Genomic DNA, 27,820 nt, shown 5'->3' on the forward strand with positions numbered 1-27,820 from the left:
TATGTTGACTTTACCTTGAGCAAAACCTTTGTGACTAGGTGGAATTTTAAGTAACCAAAAATGTGTACAATCAGTTTATGTTCCCCAGTACAAGACCCTACAAATGACAGCAACCCAGCAAAAGGTGCCCATGAAGTTCCCCTTGGACTGTTTACACATGCAAAACAACCCAATCAAACACAGTGAGGAAAAGCAATTGAATTCATGAAAACACCATTAAATTTACTTCTCTTGCAATATGACATCACATAATTACTTGGATTAATCTATATTTTTCTCCAGGTAGAGACATGTCCTTAGGTAACTATTACATATAAACTGATTTTAGCTTATCCTACGCAGGTCACATATGCTTGGTCCTACCACCTGTGACTTTTTTTCTATATAAGGAAAGTTGATTTTAAATTCCCACAGTATTTTTTAAGCAAGTAAACATATCTATATATGCAAACCAGCTGGCTTAAGAGTGATCCTGCCATTCTGGACTTCTTTGAGAAACTCAAATGCTCCCAAGTTTGAAAGAGTTGTTAACATACCTCTTATTCAATAAAGAAGACTATCAGTTCAGCACTGTGTTAGTAATCTCTTACTCCCTAACATATTACCCCAAAATTTAGTGGCTTAAAACAACACAGTTTGTGTGTGTTGGGAACCAGGCCTGTCTTAGCTAAATCTTCTGCTTCAGGGTCTCTCACAAGGTGACAGTCCATGTGTCAGCTGGGAGCTGTTGTCTCATCTTGAGGTTCAAGTGGGGAAGGATCTGCTTCCAAGCTCGCTCACGTGATTGCTGGCCAGAACCATGAGCTATTGGAATGAGGGCTTCAGTTCCCTACTGGCTGTTGGCTGGAGGTCATCCTCAGGTCCTTGCCATGTGGACCTCTCCAACATGGCAACTTACTTCATCAGAGTGAGCAATCAAGGCAAAAGAGTGAGCAGCAAGATAGAAGTCAGTCTTTTATAGCCTAATCTTGGAAGTGACATCACTTTTGCTGTACTCTATTCATTAGAAGCAAGTGACTGAATTCAGTCCACACATAAGAGGGGATTGCACAAGAGTATGAAATCAGAGCCAAGACTGACAAGTTCTAGAAGTAAATTATGAAAAACTATTGCAAATTATGAAAGAAACCTAAAATTAATTTACTCAGACAAGGTTACAAAAGACAAAAAAAAATGGTAGTGAGGAATGTCAGAGGTGATTCAGAGCTACTGAGCCCTTGTGACAAGCAGAATAGTGCCGGCTACAGCAAGAGAAGAACTTATTTACTAATAACAATGATCAGATCAATTATATTAACAATGATCAGATCAAATGATCAGATCAGATCAACTTTTTAATTTTTTTAAGTTTTGTTTGTTTATTTAAGTAATCTCTACACCCAATACAAGGCTCAAACTCACTGACCCCGAAATCAAGAGTCACATACTTCTCTAACTGAGCCAGCCAGGCACCCCTCAGATCAACTTTTTAAAAAGATTTTGTTTTTAAGTAATCTCTACACCCAACATGGGCCTTGAACTCACAACCCCAAGATCAAGGGTCACATGCTCTACCAACTCAACCAGCCAGGCAACCCTACTATAGATGTCTTCAGTTGGAGCTATACAATATCCAAGTGAGACCATCCGTAGATCTATGGTGAGAGACAAGGTTTCAAAAATGATAGAGGGAATGACATGAGAAGCAACATGCAACTCTGCTTTTAGGACCTCTGGAATCATAGGGCCTGGAACATGGTAGACGCTCAGTAAGTATTTTGCAATTAGATATTTGATGAATGAATAGTACCAACATATCTTCTATCTGCTTATATTTCCTCTTCATATGAGAAGTTTGGCGGGAAACAAGGAGAAAATGCATTTCCCAATCTTTATGATGCTTCTGATTATGTATATCAATAGGACAACAAGCAAACCATCTGCTAGAAAGAAAGAAAAAAAAAAGGAATGGTCTGACACACACTCCACTGGGAGTTCTGTTCATTTTCCCTGAGTTCCTACCTCTTAAGGAAGCAGACTCCTGTTTGTCCCCTGTGAGCTCTTCCTTCAGGCAAAGATATTTGGGCTCTAAGCCCAAGGTCTAAGAGGACTCATCTCCTCCCCTACATTAGGAAAACTGCAACAATGTGTGTCCTTCACTGCATGACTTCTTAATAACACTCAAGGGAGCTTCCTCCCAAAAGGAAAGTCTGGCTACTCGAGTTAGTAGTCACATCCAAAAATAATTCCCTGTGTGAGCTTCTGTCGAGTCTGGGGCTGAGAGACCGGTACTCATGTCAGGGGCACCACAGGGCAGCGTGCTAGGACTGTGGTAGGACCATGCAGAGGCGATTCCTGGAGCTGCCCTTTGCCTCTGACAGGAGGAAAGAAGATCCTGACCCAACCAACCCTCAGATGCATGTCTGCCTTAAAGGAGAATATTCCTTGACAATTAGTGTCTCCTAAGGTCAGCTCTACGTCTAACAGGTAGGGATTCGAGTTTGGGACCTTTAATGAGGTCATTTCATTATGAGGGCTCTTTGGTGTGTGCTCGTGAGTCTGACTGTATGTCTGTGCATATGGGCCCATGCACAGCCAATTTTGAAATATCACTGTGAATTATGGAAGTGTTTTGAATATTAATAATGCTCCTGTATATTCTGTTATGTATATTAAAGCTAGAAACTGTAGTGATGGGACACCTGGGTGGCTCAGTCAGTTGGGTGTCTGCCTTTGGCTCGGGTCATGATCCCAGGGTCCTGGGATCGAGTCCTGAGTCCGGCTCCTTGCTCAGCAGGGAGCCTGCTTCTCCCTCTGCCTGCAGTTCCCCCAGCTTGTGCTCTCTCTCTCTCTGACAAATAAATAAAATCTGTATATATATATATATGTATATATATATATATACATATATATATATACAATAAAATGTATCTCTTCTTAAAAAAAAAGAAAAGAAACTCTTCCTCATTCTTCAATATGAGGAAGGTGACTTGAAGAGCATACAGGGAAATCAGTTGTAAAGAGACAGGGTGGCAAGGTGTGCTGGACAGTGGGGCTGGGGGTTCCCTCAGGCTGGGGATTCTGTGCCACTCAGTAAGCCTCTATTAAGATGGCTCTACCCAGACATGTTTCTGAAGAAGCACTCTGGGACCTTGAGTTTGTTCTTGCCAAAAACAAAAACCAAAGCCAACGTATAAACGACACTTGTCTGTTTTCTTTCTTCTTTTTTTGTTCCAAACACTCACATCCACACACAGGGGCTCTCTTTCATCCTTCCATTCTCCACGCTTAATGTTCCTAGTTGCACATCCGTTTTGTGCACAAAAGAGCACCGTTTGGGGTATTTCTTGGTGATTTTGTTGACTTGGTCACGCTCGTGACTGTCTGCACAGACCCTCATGCACGTGGGTTTCAAAGTCCATTCTCTCGGCCGCTACGACCCACTGCCCCTGGGAATTCTTGATGTCAGCGATTTTTCTTGCCACCACCAGTCAGCTTATAGTTAAATATCAAGAAACAATCTGAGGTTAATTGGGATTTAACTGTTGGTAGGCACTGGGCAGAACACACAGTCTTGACTAGTCATACGATAATTGAGGCAATATTATTTAAAACTATTCAGCATTAAAGCTCCAAATGCCTAGAAATCACCCAGATCAGTGGGTCCACTTAATATTGTTGTGTGCTGTGCAGACCTCGCCTACTTTCAAAAGGACTTAGGGCAGCAAATGCTCCCGTTTCACTGATGAACAGACTGACCCTCCTGGAGTTCACTGCCTTTAAGGATTCCACCACTGCTCCGTGATTCCACCAAAGCTCCTGTCTTTTCTCTGCACCACATTATTCCCTGCCATAGTTCAAAAAAAACAAAACAAAACAAAACAAAATCCTCCGTGCATTCTCTAAAACACTGCATGTGTTCTGATCATTTTATTTTTAATATATTTTAAAAAAAAAACCTTTACTCTGAAGAAAATGGCCCTTTTAAAAAAGAAAAGATTTGAAGGCAATGAAATTCTCTTGAGACTTATTGATGGGTCAAGAGATCATTGGCAGAAAGCCTAGAAAATTAGTGTTTGTGGCTTGGGCTTCAAAGGAAAGAGAACAGAAAGTTAGTGAAGGAGCAGTTGCGTTCTGATGAGGAAATGAGAGAGAGAGTAGAGTGAGACCAGAGAACCCCCATACTGCGCGGCTGGACCTGGCTGGCTTCAGTGTGGACAGAATACGGAGGGAAGAAGTGGTGACAAGGACTGCATTCAGTAAGTGCTTGCAGTGGGGGGAAAGTGAGTTTCGTCTTCATTTGTACAGCGGTGACTGGGCAGACGTTCTGGACGGGGAATGAGCAAGAGGAGAGCCTCCGAGAAGGGAAAGATGGCAAGGGGCCGGTCAGTGTCCCTGAGACTAGTCCTGCTCCGTCTGCTAGCCCACAGTTACAGAAGTCAGGATTCTGACCTCGCACAGAGACAGGGAGAGAGAGGCCAGTCCTTCCAGATGATCACGTTCAAAGGCACAGTTCTCAGGTCCTTGAGAAAAACTGCGTTGCAAGAAATCCACATTCACAGTTGCAAGCCCTTTTTAGTAAATGCTCTGAGAAAGGGAGGTCAGGGGCCTATGTCCCCATGTCAGCTGGAACAGGCAGTAAATGCTCCTGGCAGCTCTGTGCTTTCTCAAGCCTGCGTTTTGATGGGAGGCTGGGGTCATCCTAACGACGCAGCCCTCTGCTGCCTGAGGCCCTGATAAACGGATCCTGTCTCGGTGCAGAGGTTTGGGCGGAGTCATTATGTGCCAAGAATTCCACAGTTCTCCAAAGGAGACTTTTGGGGTGGATGGGGGATGTTCCTCATCCTAATTGTAGGGATGGCTTCACAGGTGTATGTATTCGTCAAAAGGCACCAAACTGTGCCCCTTAAATATGTGCAGTTTATTATATGCAAGTTACTCCTTAACAAAGCTGACTTTTTTTTTTTAAGAGGGAGCTGTGTGGAGCACTGGGAGTCATACGCAAACACATCAAAAACTAATGATGTATTGCATGGTGACTAACATAACATAATAAAATTAAATTAAAAAAAAGAGAGAGAGAGAGCAGCAAAGGGCGATTTTATCGTAAGCAGTTGACCAAACCACAAAAGGCAGATGATGGTCACCACCCAAAGCAGTACTTATTGTAAGTGTTCTCTTTACATTACAACAGGCTGGGAAGCAGGCAGAAAGCACTGAATTAGGATTTACAGAAAATGAAGCTTGGTAATAAAATTTTTTAAAAAACATGTTTCTTACAAAATGTAAATGTTCTAAATTGTTTTATCCTTTGGTATATCTGCTTTTTAAAAAATTAACAAATTTTAGTTCTTAGAGCAGTTTAGGCTTACAGAAAAATTACACAGGAAATCCAGAGAGCTCCACACATTCTCTGTCCCCAGCAGTTTCCCCATTATTAACATCTTGCCTTAATGTGTGCTACATTCATTAACAACGGAGGAACCAATATGGATACATTTATTTACTAAAGTCCTTAGTTTGCATTAGGATTCATTCTTGTGGATTTGACAAATGCATAATGCCATGTATCCATGATTAAAAATAAAAATCCCTAAATATCCCCTTTGCTTCACCTACTCATCCCTCCCCACCTGCACACCACAGCCTTTGGCAACCACTAATCTTTCCACTACAGTTTGCCTTTTCCAGAACGTCATATAGTTGGAGTCATACTGTGTGTACCTTTTCAGATGACCTTCTTTCACTTAGCAATATGCATTTATGGTTCCTCTTTGTTCCCATGGCCTCGATAGCTCATTTCTTTTTATAACTGAATAATATTCCATTGTATGGAACATAACTGCTTTTTAAATGCTACATTTGATCATCGTTGCAATTATTTCAAAAAACTATCTTTTATAGGAAAAGCGTAACAACATCTTCCAAATACTGTTGTAGAGAAGACTGGCCCTGCAAAATGTCAGCAGCTGCTATATGAGGGGACCTGTGTCTGTGGGAACTCAGGTTAAAGAATGAAATAAATCCATTCAAACTTCACAACCCTATGACACAAACGTGATTATACCCACTTTTACTGATGATAAACGGAAGCTCAGAGTCACCTATGCACTGAGCCACCTACTCAATTAATAGAGAATCTGTATTCAAATTTAGGTCTACTGGTTCTAAAATCTGTGCTTTTTTGCACAAAACTGAAGCTTTTACGAATAGTGAGGTGAGAGGAAGTGCCGTCCAAATGTAGGTGATGAAGGAGGGAGCCCAAGAAAAAGCCATTTGTCCGGTGGCCGGGCGATAAAGTCTTTGCCAAGAACATTATGTGGAGCAGGGACTGTAGCTATGACTTCCCAAGTCCCAGGGACAAAAGAGAACAAGACACCAAAGGGAAGAAAAACTGAAAACAAAAGCAGCATGTGCTCGAATTGTGTTAGCTACGGCAAACCTGTTTGTCCTAGGGGGAAAGCAAACTGGAAATTGTTTTCCTCGCCTTAACTCAGTGCTGATCATCAAGTACCAGGAAATTTTGCACAGACTATGCCAAACAGATTGTCTACTGTGGAAGGTGATGAGAGAGGACTCTCTAAGCTTCCATGAGACTGTGTTTTATACTTCTCCCCTGTGTGTTTCCCACTTCCTAACAATTAGATACAGGAGTATTCATTGCAAAACAAAACTATTCTCCTCAATTCTCAGACCACCTAGTGGCTTTTCAAGAGGGATGTAGAATATGTAAAATTGTGCAACTGTAAAAAAATTTAATAAGAACTTAATAGCATGCTGATTTTGGTGCTTCAATTAATTACCTCCATTGGAAACCCACTCTTTGGTTTGCTCTGAAAGCACTCAAAAAAACTCCATCTACTGGGGATAACTTACCAAATTGTAGGCATCCCTGATCAAAAGGAAAATAATTATAAAAATAACCCCCGAGGCATTCCAGTCCTATATCTTACATTCCTTTTGTTTTTAATGAATACCTTCTCTTTCCTATTTTCTCCCCAGGTAGTTGAAGAAGAAAAAACATGATACAATGGAGCAGGGAAATTACACCAGAGTGAAAGAATTTATTTTTCAAGGACTGACCCAGTCCCGAGAGCTGGGCTTGGTCTTATTTGCTTTGTTATTTTTGGTCTACACATCAACTGTGATGGGAAACCTCCTCATCATGGTCACTGTGACCTGTGAGTCCCGCCTTCACACCCCCATGTACTTCCTGCTCCGCAATCTCTCAGTCTTGGACATCTGCTTCTCCTCCATCACTGCTCCCAAGGTCCTCGTGGACCTTCTGTCAAGGACAAAGACCATCTCCTTCAACGGTTGCATCACTCAGATGTTCTTCTTCCACCTTCTCGGTGGGGCAGATATTTTTTCTCTCTCTGTCATGGCCTTTGATCGCTACATGGCCATCTCCAAGCCCCTGCACTACGTGAGCATCATGAGTAGGGGGCGATGCACTGCCCTCATTGTGGCCTCCTGGGTGGGGGGCTTTGTTCACTCCATCGTGCAGATTTCCCTGTTGCTGCCCCTCCCCTTCTGTGGGCCCAATGTTGTTGCTGGCTTCTACTGCGATGTCCCCCAGGTCCTCAAACTCGCCTGCACCAACACATTTGCTCTTGAGATCTTAATGATTTCCAACAATGGTTTAATCTCTACACTATGGTTTGTCTTCCTCCTTGTGTCCTACACAGTCATCTTGATGATGCTGAGGTCTCACGCTGGAGAGGGCAGGAGGAAAGCCATCTCCACCTGCACAGCCCACATCACTGTGGTGACTCTGCACTTTGTGCCCTGCATCTATGTCTATGCCCGGCCCTTCACTGCCCTCCCCATGGACAGAGCTGTCTCCATCACCTTCACAGTCATCATCCCTGTCCTGAACCCCATGATCTACACCTTGAGGAACCAGGAGATGAAGTCATCCATGAAGAGACTGAGGAGAAGACTTGGACCTTCTGAAAAAGAATAGATGCTATGAAATCCGGATTGAAAGTCAGAACTGAAAAGTATTTTCTCACAACACAGTAGAAGACCCCAATCAATAGGCCATCTTGAGACCAAAGTTCTCCCTTTGTCCCTCAATAGCGTCTTCTAATAAGGGTGGCCTCAAATGATCTTCTCTGAAAGGTTTTCTCTTGGTGAGATTGTTGACAACACAGAATCTCAGACCCATAAATTGTCAGCTCTTAATGAGACTCCAAAGATTATGTTGCCCAAACACCTCAGGTGAGCTTCACAGGTGAGGAAATAAGGTCTGAGAGAAAGTTTCCTCTCAGGTCTTGAGTTGTGGCTGTTGTTGGCCAACCAGTAATTAGTAAAATGATGTCCAGGGACCAGGAGTCAAGGCTGGAAAGTCCAGCCACCCTCCTTTGTGGAAATCAGTTTCCATTGCCAACCTTGGAGGATCTGGGTTGCATCTTTCTATGGAAGCCTCTGGGTTTCCCTTGCAGAAACTGAGGTAAGTTTCATGCTTTATCAAAGTTTCCTTAGCTAATGAATGACAGAGACAAGGCTAGATCTGAGATATGAGCCTCAGCTAAGTGCATGCCTTACTACTCCTGCTGCCTCATACTGGATTTCCTAGGGTCTGAGACGAGCTCATCCATAAACATTTCTCCTTTATTGTAGTATTATGAAAGGTGCTTGCATGTCTTCATCTGACCAAGGAGCAGATACCTTAGGTTTCAGTCCCCTCTGAGAATTTCAGCATCATTTTCCAGCCATTCATTCCCAGGCAGCCTTCCAGAGAAAGGAATCTTGTCCTGTGTGCATTGCTAGAATGTGCCTGACTCAAATCCACAAGAAGCAAAGGCTGAAGAATCAATGACTTTTCATCACCTAGGCCTCCTCTTTAAGAGAATAGAAAACAATATCATATCTGAGTTGGTCTCCTGGCAACCTATTTATTTGTCAAGCAAATAGATGAAATTGGTAGTCAGCTAAAATTCGGATTGCATTTGGATCCCATTCTTATCTCCCATGCAATCTCTGACGGATGTGTGAAGGGAAGTAAAGAGCCATGTACATAGCCTAATTCTGAGAAAAACACAAGCAAGGGAAATCTGCTTCAAAATATAGCCAATCCCAAGCATCTCTATCAGGGCCTAGTGTTCCTCCCCTGGTGCTGGCCCCAAATCCCTACTCTTGGAATATTTCATAAGTTAGACACAGTTCAGAAGGGACAAGTTAGACAGAATGCCACCACTTCAGAAGTTAGATACATCTCTGTATGGCCATAATAATCTGCTGGTGGTGATGGCGGAGATGGGACATCTCTTGAGTCTATTCTTAGTGGTACCTCTCTGGGGATTAATTTCAGATGGTTTATTGGATTAGTCAAAGGCACCAAGTGTCCTCCTAGAGTAGAGGAGATATAGAACAGGAAAGCTGCGGCGGGTGGATGTGAGGGATGAGTCCAAGCCCAAGCTGTCGAAGGTAGCCCGAGAGACCCAGGTATGGAAGGATGGAACATATCAGTATGGCAAAGCAAGGCAGACATTATTAGCAAAATTCACATTTGCTTATGCCAGATCCTGGACTCGTGGGTGCTTTACTAAAGTTGGAAGATCTTTTGAAAATCTGCATTTGCTTCTTTGGGGGTGGTTATGACTTCCTGCCTAGAATTAAAATCATTCACCTCACTTTTGACTTCAGCCTCGACTTTTATATCTAATTACTCAGGTATCAAAAACAGCAAGAACAATTCAAACTTCTCTTTCAACCAGAATACAGAATCACATTCTGCCCTAACCAGTATGCTCTTTTGTCAACAGTAATAGATATTTTCATCCTTGTAAATCATTTTTTAAAATTTTTATTATTTAAGTATGTTTGATATACAATGTTATATTAGTTTCAGGTGCACCACATAGTGATTCCACTATTCTGTACACCACAATAGGTGTACTCACCACCTGTCACCATGTGAAGTTATTACAACATTATTGACTGTACTCCTTACACTGTACTTGTTTTTTTTTTAAACTTTTTATTTATTTATTCATGAGAGACCGAGAGAGAGAGAGAGGCAGAGGGAGAAGCAGGCTCCCAAGGAGCAGGGAGCCTGATGCAGGACTCGATCCCAGGACTCTGGGATCATGACCTGAGCCGAAGGCAGACGCTTAACCATCTGAGCCACCCAGACGCCCATACACTGTACTTTTCATTTCAGTGACTTACTCATTCTATAACTGGAAGTTTGTAACTCTTAATCCCCTTCACCTATTTTGCTCACCCTCCTACCCCCACTTACAAATCATTTTTTATTACAAAAAAGTCATGCTTTTCTTAAAAATTAAACTTCCCTTCCTTATACATTTTTTTAGCATTTAGTCTTTACTTTCTAGAGGCAAATAATGAATTGAGGATTCACAAGACAAAAAAATATGTTTATGTGTATGTGTGTCCTTATATACACATATGTGTGCCTACATATAGACTGCTTAGTACAAGGAAAAAACATATAACATGTAGTTCATTTTAAAACACACACACACACACACACACACACACACACACACACACACAAGAGACAATTAATTATAGTGTTCCAAAAGGCTATGGTACTTTATTATTTTTTTAAGATTTATTTATTTATTTATTTAAATAATTTCTACACCCAACTTGGGACTCGCACTTACAACCCGGAGATCAAGTGTTGCATACTCTTCCAACTGAGCCAGCCAGGCACCCCACGACTATGCTACTTCAGGGGCACCTGGGTGGCTCAGTTGGTTAAGTGTTCAACTCTTGGTTTCGGCTCAGGTCATGATCTCAGGATCTTGAGATCAAGCCCCATGTCCGGCTCCACACTGAGCATGGAGTCTGCTTGAGATTCTCTCTTGCCCCCTGCCCCTCCCCCAGCTCGCACTCTCTCTCCAAATAAATAAATAAAATCTTTTTTAAAAAACTATGGTACTTTAGAGACAAGTGGTATACATTAAAATCCATTTCCAAGAAAATATGTTTCTTCTCCTTCAAGGTGATAAGCATGCCTTGTTTGACAACAATCTTTCAACATATGGATTCTAATACAAGATACTTAAGTTTTTGCTAAACTGTTCAATATCTCCCACATTGGGAAGCTGTATTTCTAAAGAGGCTCCTCTTGAATTAGGACCAGTGTCTATGAAGCAAAATGTTCTGTAATGTTTCCTTACCACTAAAGGGAGCCTTTCCCTTTCCGTGATTCTCCCTTTGGCAGACAGAACTTAACTGAGATTTTTATTTCGAGAGACAAAGCCTCAAAACGCTTATCACATGCATTTTCTTTCCCCCAAATTTCAGATCTTTCTTTGAGAAGCAGAAATGACTTTGCTCATGAATTCTTACACAGATCAAGAGGAGCAGTCTGTAGATGTCTCCCAGAGGTGCATCCACTCTAGTCCTCAGGGCTCCACAGATCAGAGTTGGAAACCTCTGCTAGGAGCAGCCTACGTGCTTCGGGGCCAGTGGTTCCCAAACCTCAGTGGGCATAGAATCACCTAGCCATCTAGTTAAATTGCAAAGTCCCAGGCACCATCTCCAGGAGATTCAAGAGTTGTCATTGGATACCAGGAGCCCACACCCACCTCCAGGGGGTCCTGGTGTGAGCGGCCTGTGTTTCACCACACTTTGAGCGCTGTGCTCCAGGTCAGTGTTTTTCACACTGCAGAAACTCTAGGGGGTGTGCTGTCATTAGAAGGTCTGCACACGCATTTTTTGTTGCTGTTGCTAATGAAATTGAATAGTCTTGGGGAGAATAAAAAAAGCACAGAATTCTTCAAATAATAAAAAAGCACTGTTTCCTCAAACCTTTATTTTGGATATGTACTTGAGTATAGTGGTCTTGATGGAAATAAAACATAGATATTAGCACGTGCTTCAGTGAAAAGAGCCTGGAAAGCACTGGGCAGGGACATATTCTCTGGTTGGACTTTGTGAAGCCTCCAAGCCACCACCAGTTCTGATTACCAAATCCTCAGACCCTGATCTGGTCCCTTTACTACCCCTGCGCAAGGTCAGCACTCAGGGAACGGGAAGCAGCCACACTACAAGGAGCCATGTTCTGAATCCGAGGGTCCATGGGCCTGTCTGAATAAACCAGGAGATTCCAGCAGGCGGAAAGTCCACGAAAATTGGGGAAGGCGGGGCTCCCAAAGGACCAAGGGCCTTCACATCCTCCTCAGCCCTGTGTGTTGAACAACTGCGTGGCACTGAAAAATCACTTTGTAAAACTATGTGCCTTTGAGAAAGAACCGAAGTCAAAGGCAACACACACCTTGGCTAAAGAAATGAAAATTGGCACCAAACCATTTTAAAGCAGTTATTGTTTACATTCTGTTTAATATACAACTTATCAAGGAGAGGTCAGCCCTGAAGACGAAAAGCTCAGAGGCAAGTTGGTTAAAAAGTGGTACTGAGGAGGGACACCGGAAGTAACTACGAAGGACACTGGACACCTCCCTTCATGGTGACATCTCTTTTCTTCTCCTTTTTCTCTTCTTTCTCTTCCTCCTGCCTTCCTCCATCTTCTTTTCCTTCTCTCTAGGCTCCCACTGTCTCTCTCTCCCTTCGCTCCCCGACATCTTTTCTTTGTGTCTGGTTTTTTTCTACACTTTCCACCCTGCCTGCGCCACCCTACTCACCCCTGACTCTCAGGATGAGGGGGGATTTGTTGGGGCTCAAGTTACACTGGGCAGCCACTAAGTTGCTGTACAATTCTGACTGGATTGGTCTGTCTCACTTCTCGTTTCCCATGGATAGTCTGAAAAATGATGCAGAGCTTCTGATGCCTTGAACCCATATTCCTTCTCCTTATCCCCCACAAAGTTATTTTTTCTTCTTAAAAATTACCCCCCCACACACCAAAATCGTTTCTTCTGTGCTTTAAACACAGTTGCATAGAGACTTCTTCTGTATCTGGAGGTTTGGTACACCTGTGATTTAGCCTTCTTTTGTCACCCAGTTTCTATTTTCCAACTATCCCCCAAGAAATGGAAAAAGATCACAAAAATTATCCACAAAGTTATCAATTCATATTAATCATACAATTGTTATCAGTCTTGGAGGACCTGGGTGGCTCAGTTGGTTAAGTATCTGCCTTCGGCTCAGGTCATGATCCCAGGGTCCTGGGATGGATCCCCGTGTGGGGCTCCCTGCTCAGGGGGGAGTCTGCTTCTCCGTCTCCCTCTGTCCTTCCCCTGTGCTCTCTCTCTGTCTCAAATAAAGAAATAAAATTTTTTAAAAAACTGTCATCGAGGCAGACTGGGTGGCTCAGTTGTTAAGCATCTGCCTTTGGCTCAGGTCATGATCCCAGGGTCCTGGGATTGAGCCCCGCATCGGGCTCCCTGCTCCGCAGGAAGCCTGCTTCTCCCTCTCCCACTCCCCCTGCTGTGTTCCCTCTCTCACTGTGTCTCTCTCTGTCAAATAAATAAAATCTAAAAAAAAAAAACAAAAAAAAACCCTGTCATCGATCTCAATCTGAAATCCAGTTTCCACTTCATTCCATCATTCCTCCAACAAGTACTTTTCTATGTGTTTGTTGATTCTGTTTTCATTATTGAGAGCCTGCACTGTGCTATAAACCCAACCTTTTTTGTTCATCGAAGTGTGATATTCACCATTTTGAGGTGTATAGTTCTATGAGATTTGACTAAGATATAAAGTCATATAACTGCCATTATAATCAAGATATTAAGTGTTTCCATCACCTCAGAAAGCTCCCTCGTGCCACTTGGCACCCACACTGCCCTCTTCCTCCACAGGCAAAACGTCCTCAGCTACGTGAGATCTTGGGCCATCATGTTAAGTCCTGCACAGGCTTCCAGAATGCTATCTCTGATCTGTTTTCTGTGCCTGTAGTTTTCCCTTTTCCAGAATGTTATAAACACACAATCCTATATCATCTAGTCTTTTCTATATGGTTTCTCTCACTCAACAGAACACTTCTGAAACAGATCCATGTTCCTGTGTGCATCAGAGGCTCATTCCTTTCTCTTGCTGATGGTTTTCCAGGGCGTGGCTGTATCACCATCTGCTTACCTGTTCACCAGTCAAGGACATCTCGTTTGGTTCCAGTTTTTGGAGATTATGACTAAAGTTGCTATAAACATTTACACATAGATCTTTGTGTAAACGTATGCCTTCATATCCCTTGGATAAATACCTAGAAGTAGAACTGCTGGTAAAATAAGTGTGTTTACTTTTACAGAAATTTCTAAATTCTTTTCCTAAGTGGCGCTACCATTTGCATTCCCACCAGCAACATTCAGAAATTCTAGTTACTCCTCATCCTTGTCAGCACTTGGTATTGTTAGCATTAAGTATTGTTAGCATTAAGTTTTTGTGTTTTATGTATTCTAACAAGTGTGTAGTGCAATTTTACTGTGCATTTTCCAAATGACTAATAATGTTGAGCATCTTTTTATGCACGTGACTGCCATTTGTATGTAGTCTTTGGTGAAATGTCTACTCAGATCTGTGACCATTTTTGTATTAGGTTGTTTGTTTTCTTATTACTGCATCATAAGAGGTCTTTTTAATAAATTCTGAACACAAGACTCATCAGATAAGCCTTTGGCAAACATTTTTCTCCCAATCTGTAACATGTTTTTTCCTTTAAGAGTATTTTTAGAGAAGTAGAAGGTTTTTTTTTGTTTTCGTTTTTGTTTTTTTACATTTTGATGAAGTTAAATTTATTGTTTATTTTACACTTTTTGAGTCCTATTTAAGAAATTTTTTGTCTAAACAGTAGTCACAAAGGGTTTCTCCTATATCTTCTAGAAAAAAATACCTGATAGTTTCGGGCCTATAATTAAACCCTGTCTTTTTGAAGCTTGAAATACAGTGATTTCTGACAAGACATTCCTCTACAAAGTCAGTACTCTGTTTGAAAACCTTGAAAGACAAACTCCAAAAACACTGAGTTTCCTCTTTGATGGAAAAGTTACAAAAGAAACCGAATTAAATTTAACTCACAAGAAGAGCAAAATTTTAAAACACCACTATTCTAAAGGCCCTTTACTCAGAAATACATTAAATAAAATCAATGGGCATGAATCGTGTGCCTATTACAGACTGGGAACTGGGTGGGGTGGTGGCAAAGACTCTCTTTTGGCCAGACTTTGAGCCAGGCTCCCGGGAGCCCTCTCCTCTTTTCTATGCCTGGACCTGGCCTCCATCCGGTCTTCAGCCCGGTGTTCCCAACAATACTGCAGAGTCAGTTTAACAAGAATCTCCCCACTCTTGGCATCTGATCACCTTTGATCAATATCACACCAAATTCCTCATTCCTTGCTTTTGACATTGGATTACCCCTGGCCTACCTTCACCAGGAATCCTGTGATGTCGGTTTACTGAGAGTCCCCTTAACCTTGATGTCTCCGCTTAGTAATTTTCCATCCCCCAATGCTGCCCCGTGGCTGTAAGTCTCCAGCTGACTTTACTGTATTCAGAGTTGAGCCCAGTCTCTGTCCCCTATGGCAACAGTCTTGACACCTCTGGCAACGGTCCTGAATAAAGTCTTTCTTATTGTTTTAAATGTCAGAATAATTTTTCCTTTAACAGTACCGGGGGCTGGGGGGAGGGGAAGAGAGAAGAATGAACAAGAGGCCCTGACCTCATGGGCTTTAATGCCCAGAACTGAATGGGGACTGGAAGGGGCTCCCAACTGCACGGATGCCCAGGCTGAAGTCAGGAAAGGAGACAGAAGTGTCTCCAAACCGTCAAGGACAGGGAGTAGCTGCTCTGCAAAGATGATAGTGAGGAGTGGGGAGAAGCGCTAGGAAAGGCACCCCAGGCACCAGGGAAGGGAGGAAATGAGGTGAGGCGTAGGCTGGAGAGGGAGACCACGTCTCAGAGGGTTTGTGGGGGAGAGGGGCAGGGGGATATGCCATTTGCATTTTAGTGAAGTTGCTCTGGTCCCTTGGAGAAGCACAGGACTAGAGACTGGGTTGCCGCCCAGCAGTCCAAGGAGTGGATGAGTGAGACCCGAGCTCAGTGGAGCGGGGGAGAAACGGGTACAGAGAAAAGAGTCTGCCAGCTCTGGTACTGGGTGGATGGAGAGGGAAGAGGAAATGGGGAAAATGCTGGGCCTCTGGCTGGGGTGGGGTGTGGGGAAGAGTAGATGGCTCACCAAGAAGGGAAATACAGGACAACATTACATGTTCTGTTTTGGACAAGTTATGCCATGGCTGGTGTCCCCCCCCCACACAAATTCATCTGCTGGAGTCCTAACCCCCAGGACCTCAGAACATGACCTTATTTGGAGACAGTGTTTTGATAGAGATAATCACATGAACGTGAAGCCATTAGGATGGGCCCTCGTCCAATACAACCGTGCCCCCATGGAAAGGGGAAACTTGGACCCAAGGATGCAGATGGAGGACAGACAACGCGAAGAGGCTGAGGGAGAAGGCTGTCCCCTGTAATGTGAGAAACAAAAGCAGAAGAAAAAGTATTACATCTCCTTAATCCCTAGAGCCCACTGACAGGTCCTTGAAACAGGCAATGACATTCGTCTAGGAACCCAACTGCCTCGATGTTGATACTTTACCAAGGGCAAAAGGCAATCTTAGCCCAACCCCCAGTACCCTGTAAGTCTACTTTAACATATAAAATTTTCTTTGGAAACTTCCTTTAACTCTACCCCCCACCATCCCAGATACATGTTGGCAATCATCCCCCAAGCATATGACCCACCAATATACAGCTGAAGGGTCTCATGACTGCGTTTTTACTAAACAGTAACAAATGATCTTTCCTAACAATAGCAAGCCCCCTCAGGATCCTGGAAACCTTGTTTCCAAAATACCTGGGAGGCTTACACTCTCCCTAAACCCCTCCCAACTTGAAAGTATATAATGTGCCGCTCCTCAGGACCCCAATGCAGTGCTTCCTGCCCACGGGTCCTGTCCCCGGGCTTTAATAAAACCGCCTTTTTGCACCAAAGACATCTCAAGAACTCTTGGCTGTTGGCTTCGAATCCTAATGTCTTTCCTATATCACCCTGCAAGCCTAGAAGAGAGGCCAGTAAATGCAGAGCTGATGTTCTTAGCACTTAGTATTTTCTAAAAATGTCCCTATGAGAAAACCATATTGTTCTACCTAAACTTACCAGACTTATCTGCCAAATTAGTAATAATAATCACGATGATAGATGACATTTGCTAAGTGTTTGCTACGTGCATTTCATTGAAATGCTTTACATACAGTAATTTACTAAATCCTCTCCAGAATCTTAAGCTGAGCTTGATCCGCATTTTACAGAGGAGGAAACCCTGGCACAGAACAGTTAAGCAACTAACCCAATGTCACACAGCACAGACAGGTTATGTCCTGTGCCACGGTCACACAAACAAGAGAGACAGAACCAGGATTGAACCCACAGTTTGGATCTGGAGTCTACAGGCTGAACTTCTATAGTCTGCCACACTACCTAAAGCTATGCTCCTAGTGAGAAGGGAATGAACCCAGCCTCTGAGACACAGAAAAGCAGAAGGAAGGTAGTTTGATGAGCCAAAGTAGTACCAGAGAGGAAGCCTACATCAGCAGAGCTTCTAGAAAGTTCTAAGGAAAGGATATTAAGGAACTTGAAGCTAGAGACCATGTAACTGGCAGGACCAGTTTGAGTTTTGGAATAAATGTGATTTTACCAAGTTGACTGATTTACACATCCCAATCCTCCAGAGTGCTTTATAAAATCCCTCTACAGGGGTCTATTGTTCTATCTCATGGCTTACCCAGTGCCGTAGTCCGTTCAGGCTGATGTAACAAAAATACCACAGACTGGGTGGCGTATAAGCAGCAGAAATCTATCTCACAGTTTTGGAGGCTGGGAAGTCCAAGGTCAAGGCACTAGCCAATTTGGTCTGATGAAAACACCACGTCCTGGTTCACAGATCACTGTCTTCTTGCTGTCCTAAATGGCAGAGGGGATGAGGGAACTTTCTCTTAAAGGGGCACTAATCCCACTGATGAGGGTTTTATCCTCATTAAGACCTTCCAACCCCTGCCCAACACCAACACATTGAGGATTCGCTTTCAACATATGTGTTTTGGGGGGCTCACAAACATTCAGACCATAGCACCCACTTATAGAGATCTCAAAAGGACCAAAGATGTAACAAATAAATTTTAAGTAAATAATAATCTGGAGAAAATATAGCATCATTTTTGGAACTTAATCTCAGAATGGGGAAGCATTTTCTAGGAAAGAAATTTTAAAGCTACCTCTCAAAAATAAATAAACAAAAGGATAATGAATTTGACTACATTAAAAGTTTTAAATTTCTGCATAGCAAAAACTATCAAAAGTAAAATTAAGAGGCAAACGGTAAGTCTGGGAAATACATTTGCAAAACATATCTAAATCTATATTTATAAAAAGCACCTAAAAATCAATAAGAAAACATTACCAATATCATAGAAATTTGGACAAAAGGATTGAACAGATAGTAGTTTGAAAGGAAGGGAGGGAGGGAAAAAGGAAGCTAGGGAGGAAAGAGAATGTTTTTTAAGCATATGAAAAAATAGTCAACCTTCCCCTGATAAAACACATATAAATTAAAACATTTTCCCCTTTCAAAAGGCAAAGAAACCAGAAAACCTATCAATATTTTTTGAGAGAGACAGAAGTGAAGGAAGCACTCTCATGTTGGTGAGAGCATAATATTGTCCAAGCTCTTTAGAGGTGAAATTAGCAACATTCATAGAAATATAGCATATATATGCCCAGCAATTCCTTTTCTAAGGCACAAAGGCAATACCCTGCCTGCCTAGGTTGAATACCTTATTCTGTCCCTGACCAGCGTGACCCTGTGCGATCACTTACCCTCCCTATGCTTCTTCCGCGTCTCCTAAATGGGTTAGACAATAATACAATAATCGTGACTGTTACCTAAGTCAACTGAGACTCCTGCCTAGCCACATGGGAAAGACCTAGTCAAGATTTTGCTATTATTATTCTTTATGTTGATCCTCCCCAAAACCAATGAGCAAGGAAATCCACAACCAGCATTGTCTGTAAGACGGAATACAATGTAATTGTTCATCAAATGTCACAGACTAAACACTTGTGATACATCCAGACAAGGGAATCGAAAGGATGACCAGACTTATGTATGACACAGAACGGTTTCCAGAATATTGTTGCGGTGAGGGGAACAGTACCTATGGTATGCTATCTTTTGTACAAAAGTCTTAAGTGGCTAAAAAAGGAAAGGCACATCTATACTGGAGAATGCAAAGACTATCCCTGAAGGGTCACAAAAGAAACTTCTAGCAGTTGAAAGATGGGAGGTGTCGAAGAGAAAGCTGAACACGAGTCAAAAAGGAGAGCATAGATTTTAATCAGTAATACACTATTGCAAGAGTGAAGTATTCAGCGTGAACTGCACTCAACTTCGATTTGTACGGAGTGGCTGGGCATTTTAAAGCAGAATGAAGGTACAGGGAAGGGTGTTATCGGAGCTCAGTAGAGTCAGGGAAGGGAAAATTACAAAAAATCTGGAAAAGGTGGAGTTGGTCCCCATAAACCCCATGTGGTTCTTAACTCTAACGGAAGTTTGACTCCTTACCTTCCCACAGAGGTTGGGAGACAGGAGCCCTGTGTTCAGGTGTTGGCTGAAACCAACAGTAAATTGGGCAGCCGTCAGTTTTCTCAGCCAGCACTTCAGATGGACCTAAGGTCACCTTGGGGATGCCTACAAACCCTGTTAGTGTTGCTGTTTGTTCAAGTCCTCATGGCGAGGGTGACAGGCCTCGTTGAGAGGAGGGCTCAGAGGAGCCCAGGTCGTTTGGTTAAGGAGAAAAGCTTTGTCAGAGGGGGGTATTACTGTAAGACATGTGGGGCTCTCTGAATTGTCTAACAAGTGCATATAATTTTTCAAGAAGATTTTTAATTTCAATAAATAATGAGGTCAGTGGGGTTGGAGTAATCAACAAGGGAGGGAGGTGACCCTCCGAATATCCTCCCTTTCCCCCGCACTGAGTGGTGGCAGCAACTTTTAAAGATGACCCGAGCAGGGTTTAGGAAGGAGCAGGTGAGCCTAGACCCCCGCGCAGGGACTGGGAGGGGACGGCGGGACTGTCGGGAAGGCGCAGGCGCAGAGGCGCGCTGTGACCGGCGCGGGGTTGACCGGCTGCACCTCCCCAGAGGCGCCACACGAGGGCAGCCTCAGCGGCGGATCTGTGCGGGCGCCTACCGCGCTGGAGCCGACGCGGCCGAGCGCAGCGCCGAGCCCCGGGCGGAACCGTAGCGTCTCTCGCTTCCCCGAGTAAAATTCAAGATCTGGCTGGCGAAGGGAAACCTGAAAATATCCCTAAAAGGCATAATTACAGCACTGTGGTTCCACTGGGGCTCGAACCCAGGACCTTCTGCGCGTAAAGCAGACGTGCTAACCGCTACACTATGGAACCGCGCACTCCAGTGATACTCCAGGGTGGAAGAACTGCACACAAAGACCTTTTTCTTTCCAACGTGGACGGAGACTGGGAGTTGATGCCCGGCTATCGCTTACGGGGGGAAACTTTCAGAGCGATCTCAGACTTGCCGGCACAGCTCCCACCCACGCTTCTCCTTGGCCACACGGGCTCCACCGCATCTCCGAGAGGGAAGGCGGGCTTGGCCCGGAGCCAGTGTCCCGGGACAGGCGCCGTGCCTGCCTTGATGTAAGCGGCGCGGAGGGGCCGCAAGTGCCTGGCTCTGTGGCGCAATGGATAGCGCATTGGACTTCTAGACAGATGGAGGCATTCAAAGGTTGTGGGTTCGAGTCCCACCAGAGTCGCTTTCCTTTTGGTGTAAGGAAAAGAAAGAAGTAAAAGGAAAACAAAAACAAAACACCTTAACCCATTTAAAATTCCGCATCCCCCTGCCCTGCTGTGGAAAGGAAAGAAATTCATCCCAGCTCTCTGTTGGGTCCTCTCGTGCCAAGGTGGTAGGAGTCCCGCCATCTGAGTCTTCCCAGTCGCTTTCAGGGGGCCCCAGAGTCTCTGGTGAGTGGAGGTGGAGAAATTAGCATGATGTGATATGTTACTGGGATTTTTTTCCTCCCCGATATTGTTCTTTGACATCGGCGATAAAATTTTTTTATTGTTTTGAAACTATAGCGGCTCTGTATTGGTCAAGTTGCGGAAAAGTAAAGCTGGTTTTGAAGGGTACCAGAATGGCCGAGTGGTTAAGGCGTTGGACTTAAGATCCAATGGATTTATATCCTCGTGGGTTCGAACCCCACTTCTGGTAAAGGTTTCCCTGCTTTTCCAAAAGAGAGTCATGCTCTCTGAATTTACTGAGGGTTTAAAGATGATGAACAGTTAGGGCTCTCCGCGTGTTTTGCAATCCTAGGCTCAGACAGTATGATGGATGGTTACATGGCAATGATGTCTTAATCTGAGTGTTGATATTTTCGCCAGATACAGAACGTATAGCAACAAACTCAAAATTGATGGTTTGGAAAATGAAATAAAAGATCTGTATAAAACGATACTACCTTGTGCAGTAAAAACCTTCAACATTTTAAAATAGTCAACAGTTATTTCTTAAGATCCTGCTATGTGCCAAATACTGTTCTAAACGCTGGGGTTGTGGGAATGCAAACTTTTTTTTAAGTAAAAGTAAACAAAAATAAGGACAACAAAAAAGACAAGGTCCTCACCAACAAGATTACTGTCCAGCAGCACTTACATCACAGAGTGATGGGAAGAGATGGTTTATAAATAAGCAAATAAACAGAATTTCTGATGACAATAAGCACTATAAAATAAATACAATGGGGTGGCACAATAGGGTGGCAAAGAACTTTTTCAGGGCAAAATTATTCCATCTGTGGAAATCATGCACCTTGACATGAATGTTCTCCTCCTCTCTCTACCAAACAAAAACTCCCAAGAACCAATTCTGCTCTCCGAACCTTCCCTAAAAGCTTTTCCTGATCCATGGCCCTCATTCATTCCACAGCAGTTTTTGAGAACTTGATCTGTGCCAGCCACGGGCCAGGCACTGGGGACAATACAGGGACCATCTGCCTCACAGTAGAAACATTCTAGGAGGAAAGATAGACCCATTATACAGGTGTTGAAGGTACACTGTGACAGGCAGAATTCTTTCCAAGTCTGCAGGGGCCCCGTCACCCTTCATAGCTCAGTTCAGGCTTCACCACCCCCCTGGAAGACTTTACTGCCTCTTACTTCTGGTGTCGGCAGGGTAACGCTGCAAAAGCCAGTTTCCCACCGTCAAGGCGATTGATTGGGTGCTTCTGGTAGCGTGTCTTGTCGCCGCACTGAGGACCAGGACTGGGTCTTTGCAGCCTAAGTTTGCTTAAAGGCTGGAGAGCGGCAGGCCCTCGATGAACGCCTGTGGAATAGATTATTGGAAACCTAATCAATTATTCATAACTTGCCACCCACAAGACGCTCCGGGGCTCTGCAAAGACCAGCACTGGAATTAAAAATGCCGCTGCTCACCCAGAAGCACGCCCAGAGGTCCTAACTCTGGAGAATTCTTCTGGGGATGTTCCCTTTAGGATGCTAGCACTTGATGGGGGGGGAGGGGCGGGGGAGGGTGTTCCTGCCTGGATACGAGGCAGGTGAGGCAGGCGGATATTTTCTTTTTATTGTCTATCTCTGGTGGGAGAAAAAAGATTCCATTCTGCCAAACACCCACTGGATCTTGATTTTGCAGTTTCACCTCCCAGGCAATCAGTAAAAGGACTCGGGATGTTAATTCAATAGGAAAATAACGCGGCCACGTGGCCTATTTTACTGCGGATAGGACAAGAAAAGAGACTCTTTCGTGAGCCCGAATAGCTCAGTCGGTAGAGCATCAGACTTTTAATCTGAGGGTCCAGGGTTCAAGTCCCTGTTCGGGCGGAGGTTATTTTAAATTCCAAAACCAAATTTGAGACTGTGTTCACACCACTCATGATGAGCAGGTTGGGGGTTAAGCAAAGCACACCTGGGTTCCGCGCTGGGTGGGGAGAGATTACCACCCAGGCCTGACCCTACCCACAGTGGACTTCGTGCATGCGCCAAGTGCCTAATAAGGAGTCTTCCAAGTTCAGACCTTTCTCTTGGAATGTTACTTTGCCCTAGGATGTTTTTTCCCTTGAAACTTACTTTTATATCCGGAACGTCAGGAGACCCATAACCAAGAAAACCGCACCCCCGTCGTCAGTCCTGACAGTAATGCTCCCGGCGGTAACTGCGCAGCGTTTGGCCCTAACCAATCGTTCACGCCCCGTCTATTAAAGGAGCGGTGAGAAAACAGGTTCCAAGGACTCTTTCAGATAGAGACACGTGCTTATGAGTCACATCTCCGGCTGGGAACCATCCTTCACCAGATTTCTGACCCGCCGGCGGGGCCCTGGTTTTCGGGTCTGGCTGTATAGACAAACGTTCTTAAGGCTGTCGGCACGTCTGTCACCCACAAGAAAAACTTGCCAGCCCTACGAGCTGACGGCACTGGGAACAAACACTAAGGAGCTTAGTGTGCGGTCTTAGACCGGGTGAGGGGCTCTCCACCCCTCGGGTCTTGGCGACGAGACCCAACCCCGCAATACCCTCCACGTGGTGAATGAAAGCACCTTCGCCTTCCCGGGGCGCGCGCTGAGATCCGCACGGCCGGTGCGCACGCGCGGAGGAGGGCACAGGCGCTGAGAGACCCGCACTGCCGCTGCGCACGCGCGGGAGAGGGTACACACGCTGAGAGACACGCACCCATCCATCCACCCAAGCCTCTGCGCAGGCGCGGGAGGTGGGCACGCGCACTAAGAGAGCCGCAGGGCCGCTCTGCGGGCGCCGCCGGGGCCACGGGAGAGACTACTCAACTGAGCAGGCCCTCGTTCTGTCCTGGGGTGTGTCAGCAAAAACCCTGCCGAAACCCGGGATCGAACCAGGGACCTTTAGATCTTCAGTCTAACGCTCTCCCAACTGAGCTATTTCGGCGAAGACAAGAGCCCTCGCTACCCTGTTAGGGGGAATTTTAAAAAAGAAAGCGGGGCGGGGGGGGAGGAATACCTTTCTCTTATCTTCGCCTTTTCAGTTGCTAATTTCGCTTTCTAAATTGTACTCTTTATAGCTCTGAGGTTTTGAAAGCAAGTGAATGAGAACTAATTCCTGTCCTGTGAGGAAAAGTTAGCGTTCTTATCCTAATGTTACAGGGTTCTTGTCTCACAGAATCGAAGAATGAATCTTGGGGACACAAAACGGTGAAGTGAAGTGAAAGTTTATTAAGTGAAGGTGAGAGCAGAAAGGAAAGAAAAAGCTCTCTTGAGTGAGGGGGTCCCGAATGGGTTGTCACTGCGGGCTTTTGGTGGCAGTCTTTTACTGAGAGCGGACCGGGAAGCTTGTGGCCTCGAGATGCTTGTGCTGTCTTGGTTTGAGCAAGGGCTATTGATAACCCCCTTAATGACTTAGTTCTTTGAGGTTTGGTCATTTTCTGTGATTACACTGTAGCCGCCAAAGAAAAGCACTCCCTAACATCCGGGGCCAGGTGGTCTGGTCTATCCCCTTATCTCTTGTTCACTCTGGCTTTGCGCTTAACTTAGGTCGGCCGGGAATAGTTTCAGAGCCTAGTCAGGGGCCCCCTACCTCTCCCTGCCTATACCTTAACCCTTTCCTTACTCGCTAATGCTTTCTCTACCTCTCCACAGGGCCCTCCCTGGTAAGAGTAAAGACGGCCACTTATTAAGTGCCTACTGTGTGCCCAGCACATGACCTACACGGTCTCATTCAATCCCCATCCACCTCACCCCTACCATGAGGTTGATAATATGATATATTCCTAAATGAAATAACTGATTCACCTCAAATCATCCAGAACTGAACCAGAGCTGTCCAGCTCCGAAGCCCAAAAGGTCTTGGTCAAGACCGACATAGGGTTTTTGTCTTTGTTTTAGATTTTTATTTATTTGTCAGAGAGAGAGCGCACACACACACAAGCAGGGGGAGTGGCAGGCAGAGGAAGAAGCAGACTCCCCGCTGAGCAGGGAGCCCAATGCAAGGACTTGATCCCAGGACCCCGGGACCATGACCCGAGTGGAAGGCAGTCGCTTAACCGACCAAGCCACTCAGGCATCCCAGGGTTTTTTGTTTTTTGTTTTTTGGTGTTGTTGTTGTTTTGTTTTTTCTCACTTTTCCCCCTTCGGTGAAAGACGGAGTGACCTTGAGGTGAGAAGGGAGGAAGGAACTAGGAGACCTCAATGCTCTCCACCCCTGTCCTCTCCTTGTCCCAGCTCGCTCTGTTCTTGTTCAGTTAGGAAATGAGTGGAGCAAAGACACTTCGCTTTTCAAGGTTGCCAAAAGTGCACTTGATCACGTTCCAAAGCACTCCCTCAGAGAGAAGAAAAATTGCCATAGCTCCTCACCTTGTTTCTCTCCCTGAGATTCCATCTGAGCCCCTTGATTCACTTTCTTCAAGAAAGAAGCCTGACTGGCCCAACCAGTGCACTCTGCTCTTACTTGGATCAGTGACCATTGCTGTCCCTTCAGCACATACCAACCAACACAAATCACACGAATATGGATTGGATTATGATCTTGAGCATATTGGGAGTATGTTTCTTTGGAAATTGTTTCCTCCCTAGATTGAAAATAATAACAATATTGAATATTGAATAATAATGATAATAGCTACAGTGTATTAAATGTTTACCTTGGGGCAAAACTCTACTAAGCACTGTGCATGCCTTGTTACCTCATTTAATTACAAGTTCATAAGTTGGATGCCATGGCTGATTCTCTTTCTCCTGATGAGGAAGCTGCACTTTGGAGACTGGGAGGTAATTGTGGGTCTGTATAGGCCTGTGTAGGCTCTGGGTAAGGCACTCCAGTGTGGAGGGTGAAGGCCCAGCCTCCCTCTTGAGTGCTTCCTCCATCCTGGCTCTGCCCCACTAATCAGGACTCCCTGGGTACCACCATCCATCAGCGAAGAGGGCAGCTGACTCAATCAACCTACACCTCCACCCTGCTAAGGAGATCAAGATAGACCCTTCTTTGTTGCCTGGCAGAAGCAAGGTAGACTCAATCTTTATCGAAGCAAGGATGCACCTTCCCTCTACCTCCCAAGGAAATTAGTTTTAGTCTTAGTGAACCCATGCCTAAGCTTCTGTGTCCAGATCCCAACTTCCTCAATACCTTTCAGAAGCTAACTCCTTCCCTTGTTAGTTTGAGGCCAGGGCCAGCTGACTTTTTTTGTTTTTCCAACACCAGGACTTGTCCCATTCCAGCCCCTTGAAGTCTTTCCAATACGCACTGGATTCCTCCCATAGCAGAAGCTGCCATCTCCACCTCAACACCTCCCTGTGTTCAGGGTCACACTTTGCGGGGGGCAGGGTAGAGAGAAGACTTCGTTTAGAGAGGGGACTGCTCTATTTGGTACATGGGTTTCTAGATGGTTGTCTCTCCCTTTTCAGAGTGCAGAAATATTCTCTAGAAGGATAGGAAGGTGGCGTGTAGGTGCAGGATCCATGCCATAGTCACAGGCACCTAGCGGGAGGGAACCCCAGAGAGAGAGCCGGCGAAGAGGGCCCCAGGACAACGATGGGGAGCGGTTCCCCCGGGGAGTCCCAGGGACGTCCTGGAAGGCATCTATTCCCTCTTCCTGTGAATACAGCAGTCAGTAGTCCGGACCCGGAAGCCTGGCGGGTGGTTGCAGAATAAAACAGCCTATTTAATTCCCTCCAGCAGTGCACGGCAAGTTCTCCACGGGCTTTTGCACAAAGGTTCGCTGTGTCAGTCAGCGCTGGAGGCCCGGCTTTTCAGGTAAGGGTCTGGGCTCGTAGCCTACAGGCTCCAGGATTTTACTCCCTTCTCTGAAGGCAACCCGGATTACGAAAGTTTGTTCTTATTTTTAAATTATTAGGAAAAAGGGAAAGCGTCGCCCGAACAGGGACTTGAACCCTGGACCCTCAGATTAAAAGTCTGATGCTCTACCGACTGAGCTATCCGGGCTCACAGCAAAGTTCTCCCTCTGGCGGCTGAAGGCCCTGTTATCGTTTGGGCTCTGAGCTAACAGCACCAAGCTGCAGGAACTTCGGGACGACTCTGACTGTGATTCAGCCCAATTCCGACCCACCGGCCCCGCCGGGAAGGTGTCAGGTCATTCTTTGACAGCTACATGCAGATTTCTTAAATAAAACGCACCCCTTTTTATTTAGAAACTCCTTGGCGAACATGAATCGAGTTCTGCAAAAGCCTGAGACAGGCCGAGAAGCCATTTATTCATTGTCCCCCCGTACCCCCCCCCCCCCACGCGTATCTTCGCCCTAAAAGCAAAGAGCACGGGGGTCGGAGATCACAGTTCAATGTTAAAAGTAGCAGGTGCCCCCTTCTTCCGAGAAACACCACTTCGCAGTTTGGTCCCCATCTCAGGCGCCCACCTCAAAAGAAGCGCGAAGCGCATTAACTAAAAGGGACGACGTGGGCCCCGGCCAGAAGCGCTAGCAGCCGCCTCGGACCTGGGTCTGGGCCTGGAGAGCACGCCCCCGCCCCTCCCTCCCCGCTCCCCGCCCCGCCCCCACTAGCCGGGCCTCGGCGCACGCGCGCTCCCGCCGCCCTGCGCGGGCGAAGGAGCTTCTCCCCACCTCTCCCCACCTCTCGGCGGCACACGCCACTATTTGCATATTACAGATGCCCTGCTGTCTTTCGGTTTTCCGGGCCTTTACCCATGCTGTTCCCTCGAACAGGCGTACCACCTCCCTTTCTCCCCCTCGCCCGTCCCAAGCACCTTTGAGAACTCAAGGTTCTTGAGTTCTTGGGTGGAAGGATGCAGGTACCTCCCGGTGACCGGCACCATCCCTGGTCTTCACCTCCCCTGCACTGTAGTCCAGAAGGCAAGCATGCAGGCAGTAAATCTTTGAGAACCTCCTAA

General features: G+C 45.2%; 2 protein-coding genes and 6 non-coding genes across 10 annotated transcripts in view; 4 read left to right on the top strand and 4 right to left on the bottom strand.

Annotated features, from left to right (window-relative positions):
- The window catches only part of LOC113914732 (olfactory receptor 1440-like), a 166,686-nt gene extending 143,146 nt beyond the window's left edge, over positions 1-23,540 (bottom strand). Inside the window, exons 1-3 of one of the 2 annotated variants that reach the window (XR_003517522.2) lie at positions 23,068-23,540; positions 22,141-22,306; positions 20,683-20,946 (exon numbers count right to left, since the gene is read on the bottom strand). The gene's annotated coding sequence lies outside the window, so the exon portion shown is untranslated. Of the gene's footprint in view, positions 1-20,682; positions 20,947-22,140; positions 22,307-23,067 lie in introns of those variants that run through there. The other variant, XM_027580207.2, reaches the window with a different exon arrangement.
- LOC113914735 (olfactory receptor 4D9-like) lies at positions 2,351-9,584 on the top strand. Of its 2 annotated transcripts, none has more exons than XM_027580211.1 (2): positions 2,351-2,466; positions 6,982-9,584. In XM_027580211.1, exon 2 carries the CDS (start codon positions 7,010-7,012, stop codon positions 7,943-7,945), a length of 936 nt encoding a protein of 311 aa, XP_027436012.1. In that variant the 5' UTR covers positions 2,351-2,466; positions 6,982-7,009; the 3' UTR covers positions 7,946-9,584. The 2 variants fall into 2 exon arrangements, with proteins under 2 accessions (XP_027436012.1, XP_027436013.1); XM_027580212.1 differs by lacking the exon at positions 2,351-2,466 and adding an exon at positions 4,150-4,238.
- Positions 20,301-20,373, bottom strand: TRNAV-UAC. The gene has a single exon. It is a non-coding gene; the product is annotated as a tRNA-Val (tRNA).
- Positions 20,656-20,741, top strand: TRNAR-UCU. Its single transcript is given in 2 exon segments — positions 20,656-20,692; positions 20,706-20,741. It is a non-coding gene; the product is annotated as a tRNA-Arg (tRNA).
- On the top strand, positions 21,114-21,196 carry TRNAL-UAA. The gene has a single exon. It is a non-coding gene; the product is annotated as a tRNA-Leu (tRNA).
- TRNAK-UUU lies at positions 22,749-22,821 on the top strand. Its single transcript has one exon. It is a non-coding gene; the product is annotated as a tRNA-Lys (tRNA).
- Positions 23,541-23,822: 282 nt separating the features above from the next.
- Positions 23,823-23,895, bottom strand: TRNAF-GAA. The gene has a single exon. It is a non-coding gene; the product is annotated as a tRNA-Phe (tRNA).
- Positions 23,896-26,828: 2,933 nt separating this feature from the next.
- On the bottom strand, positions 26,829-26,901 carry TRNAK-UUU. The gene has a single exon. It is a non-coding gene; the product is annotated as a tRNA-Lys (tRNA).
- Between the last annotated feature and the right edge of the window lie 919 nt (positions 26,902-27,820).

This window comes from Zalophus californianus, chromosome 11 (genome assembly GCF_009762305.2).
Source record: "Zalophus californianus isolate mZalCal1 chromosome 11, mZalCal1.pri.v2, whole genome shotgun sequence".
Classification (NCBI taxonomy): Eukaryota; Metazoa; Chordata; class Mammalia; order Carnivora; family Otariidae; genus Zalophus; species Zalophus californianus.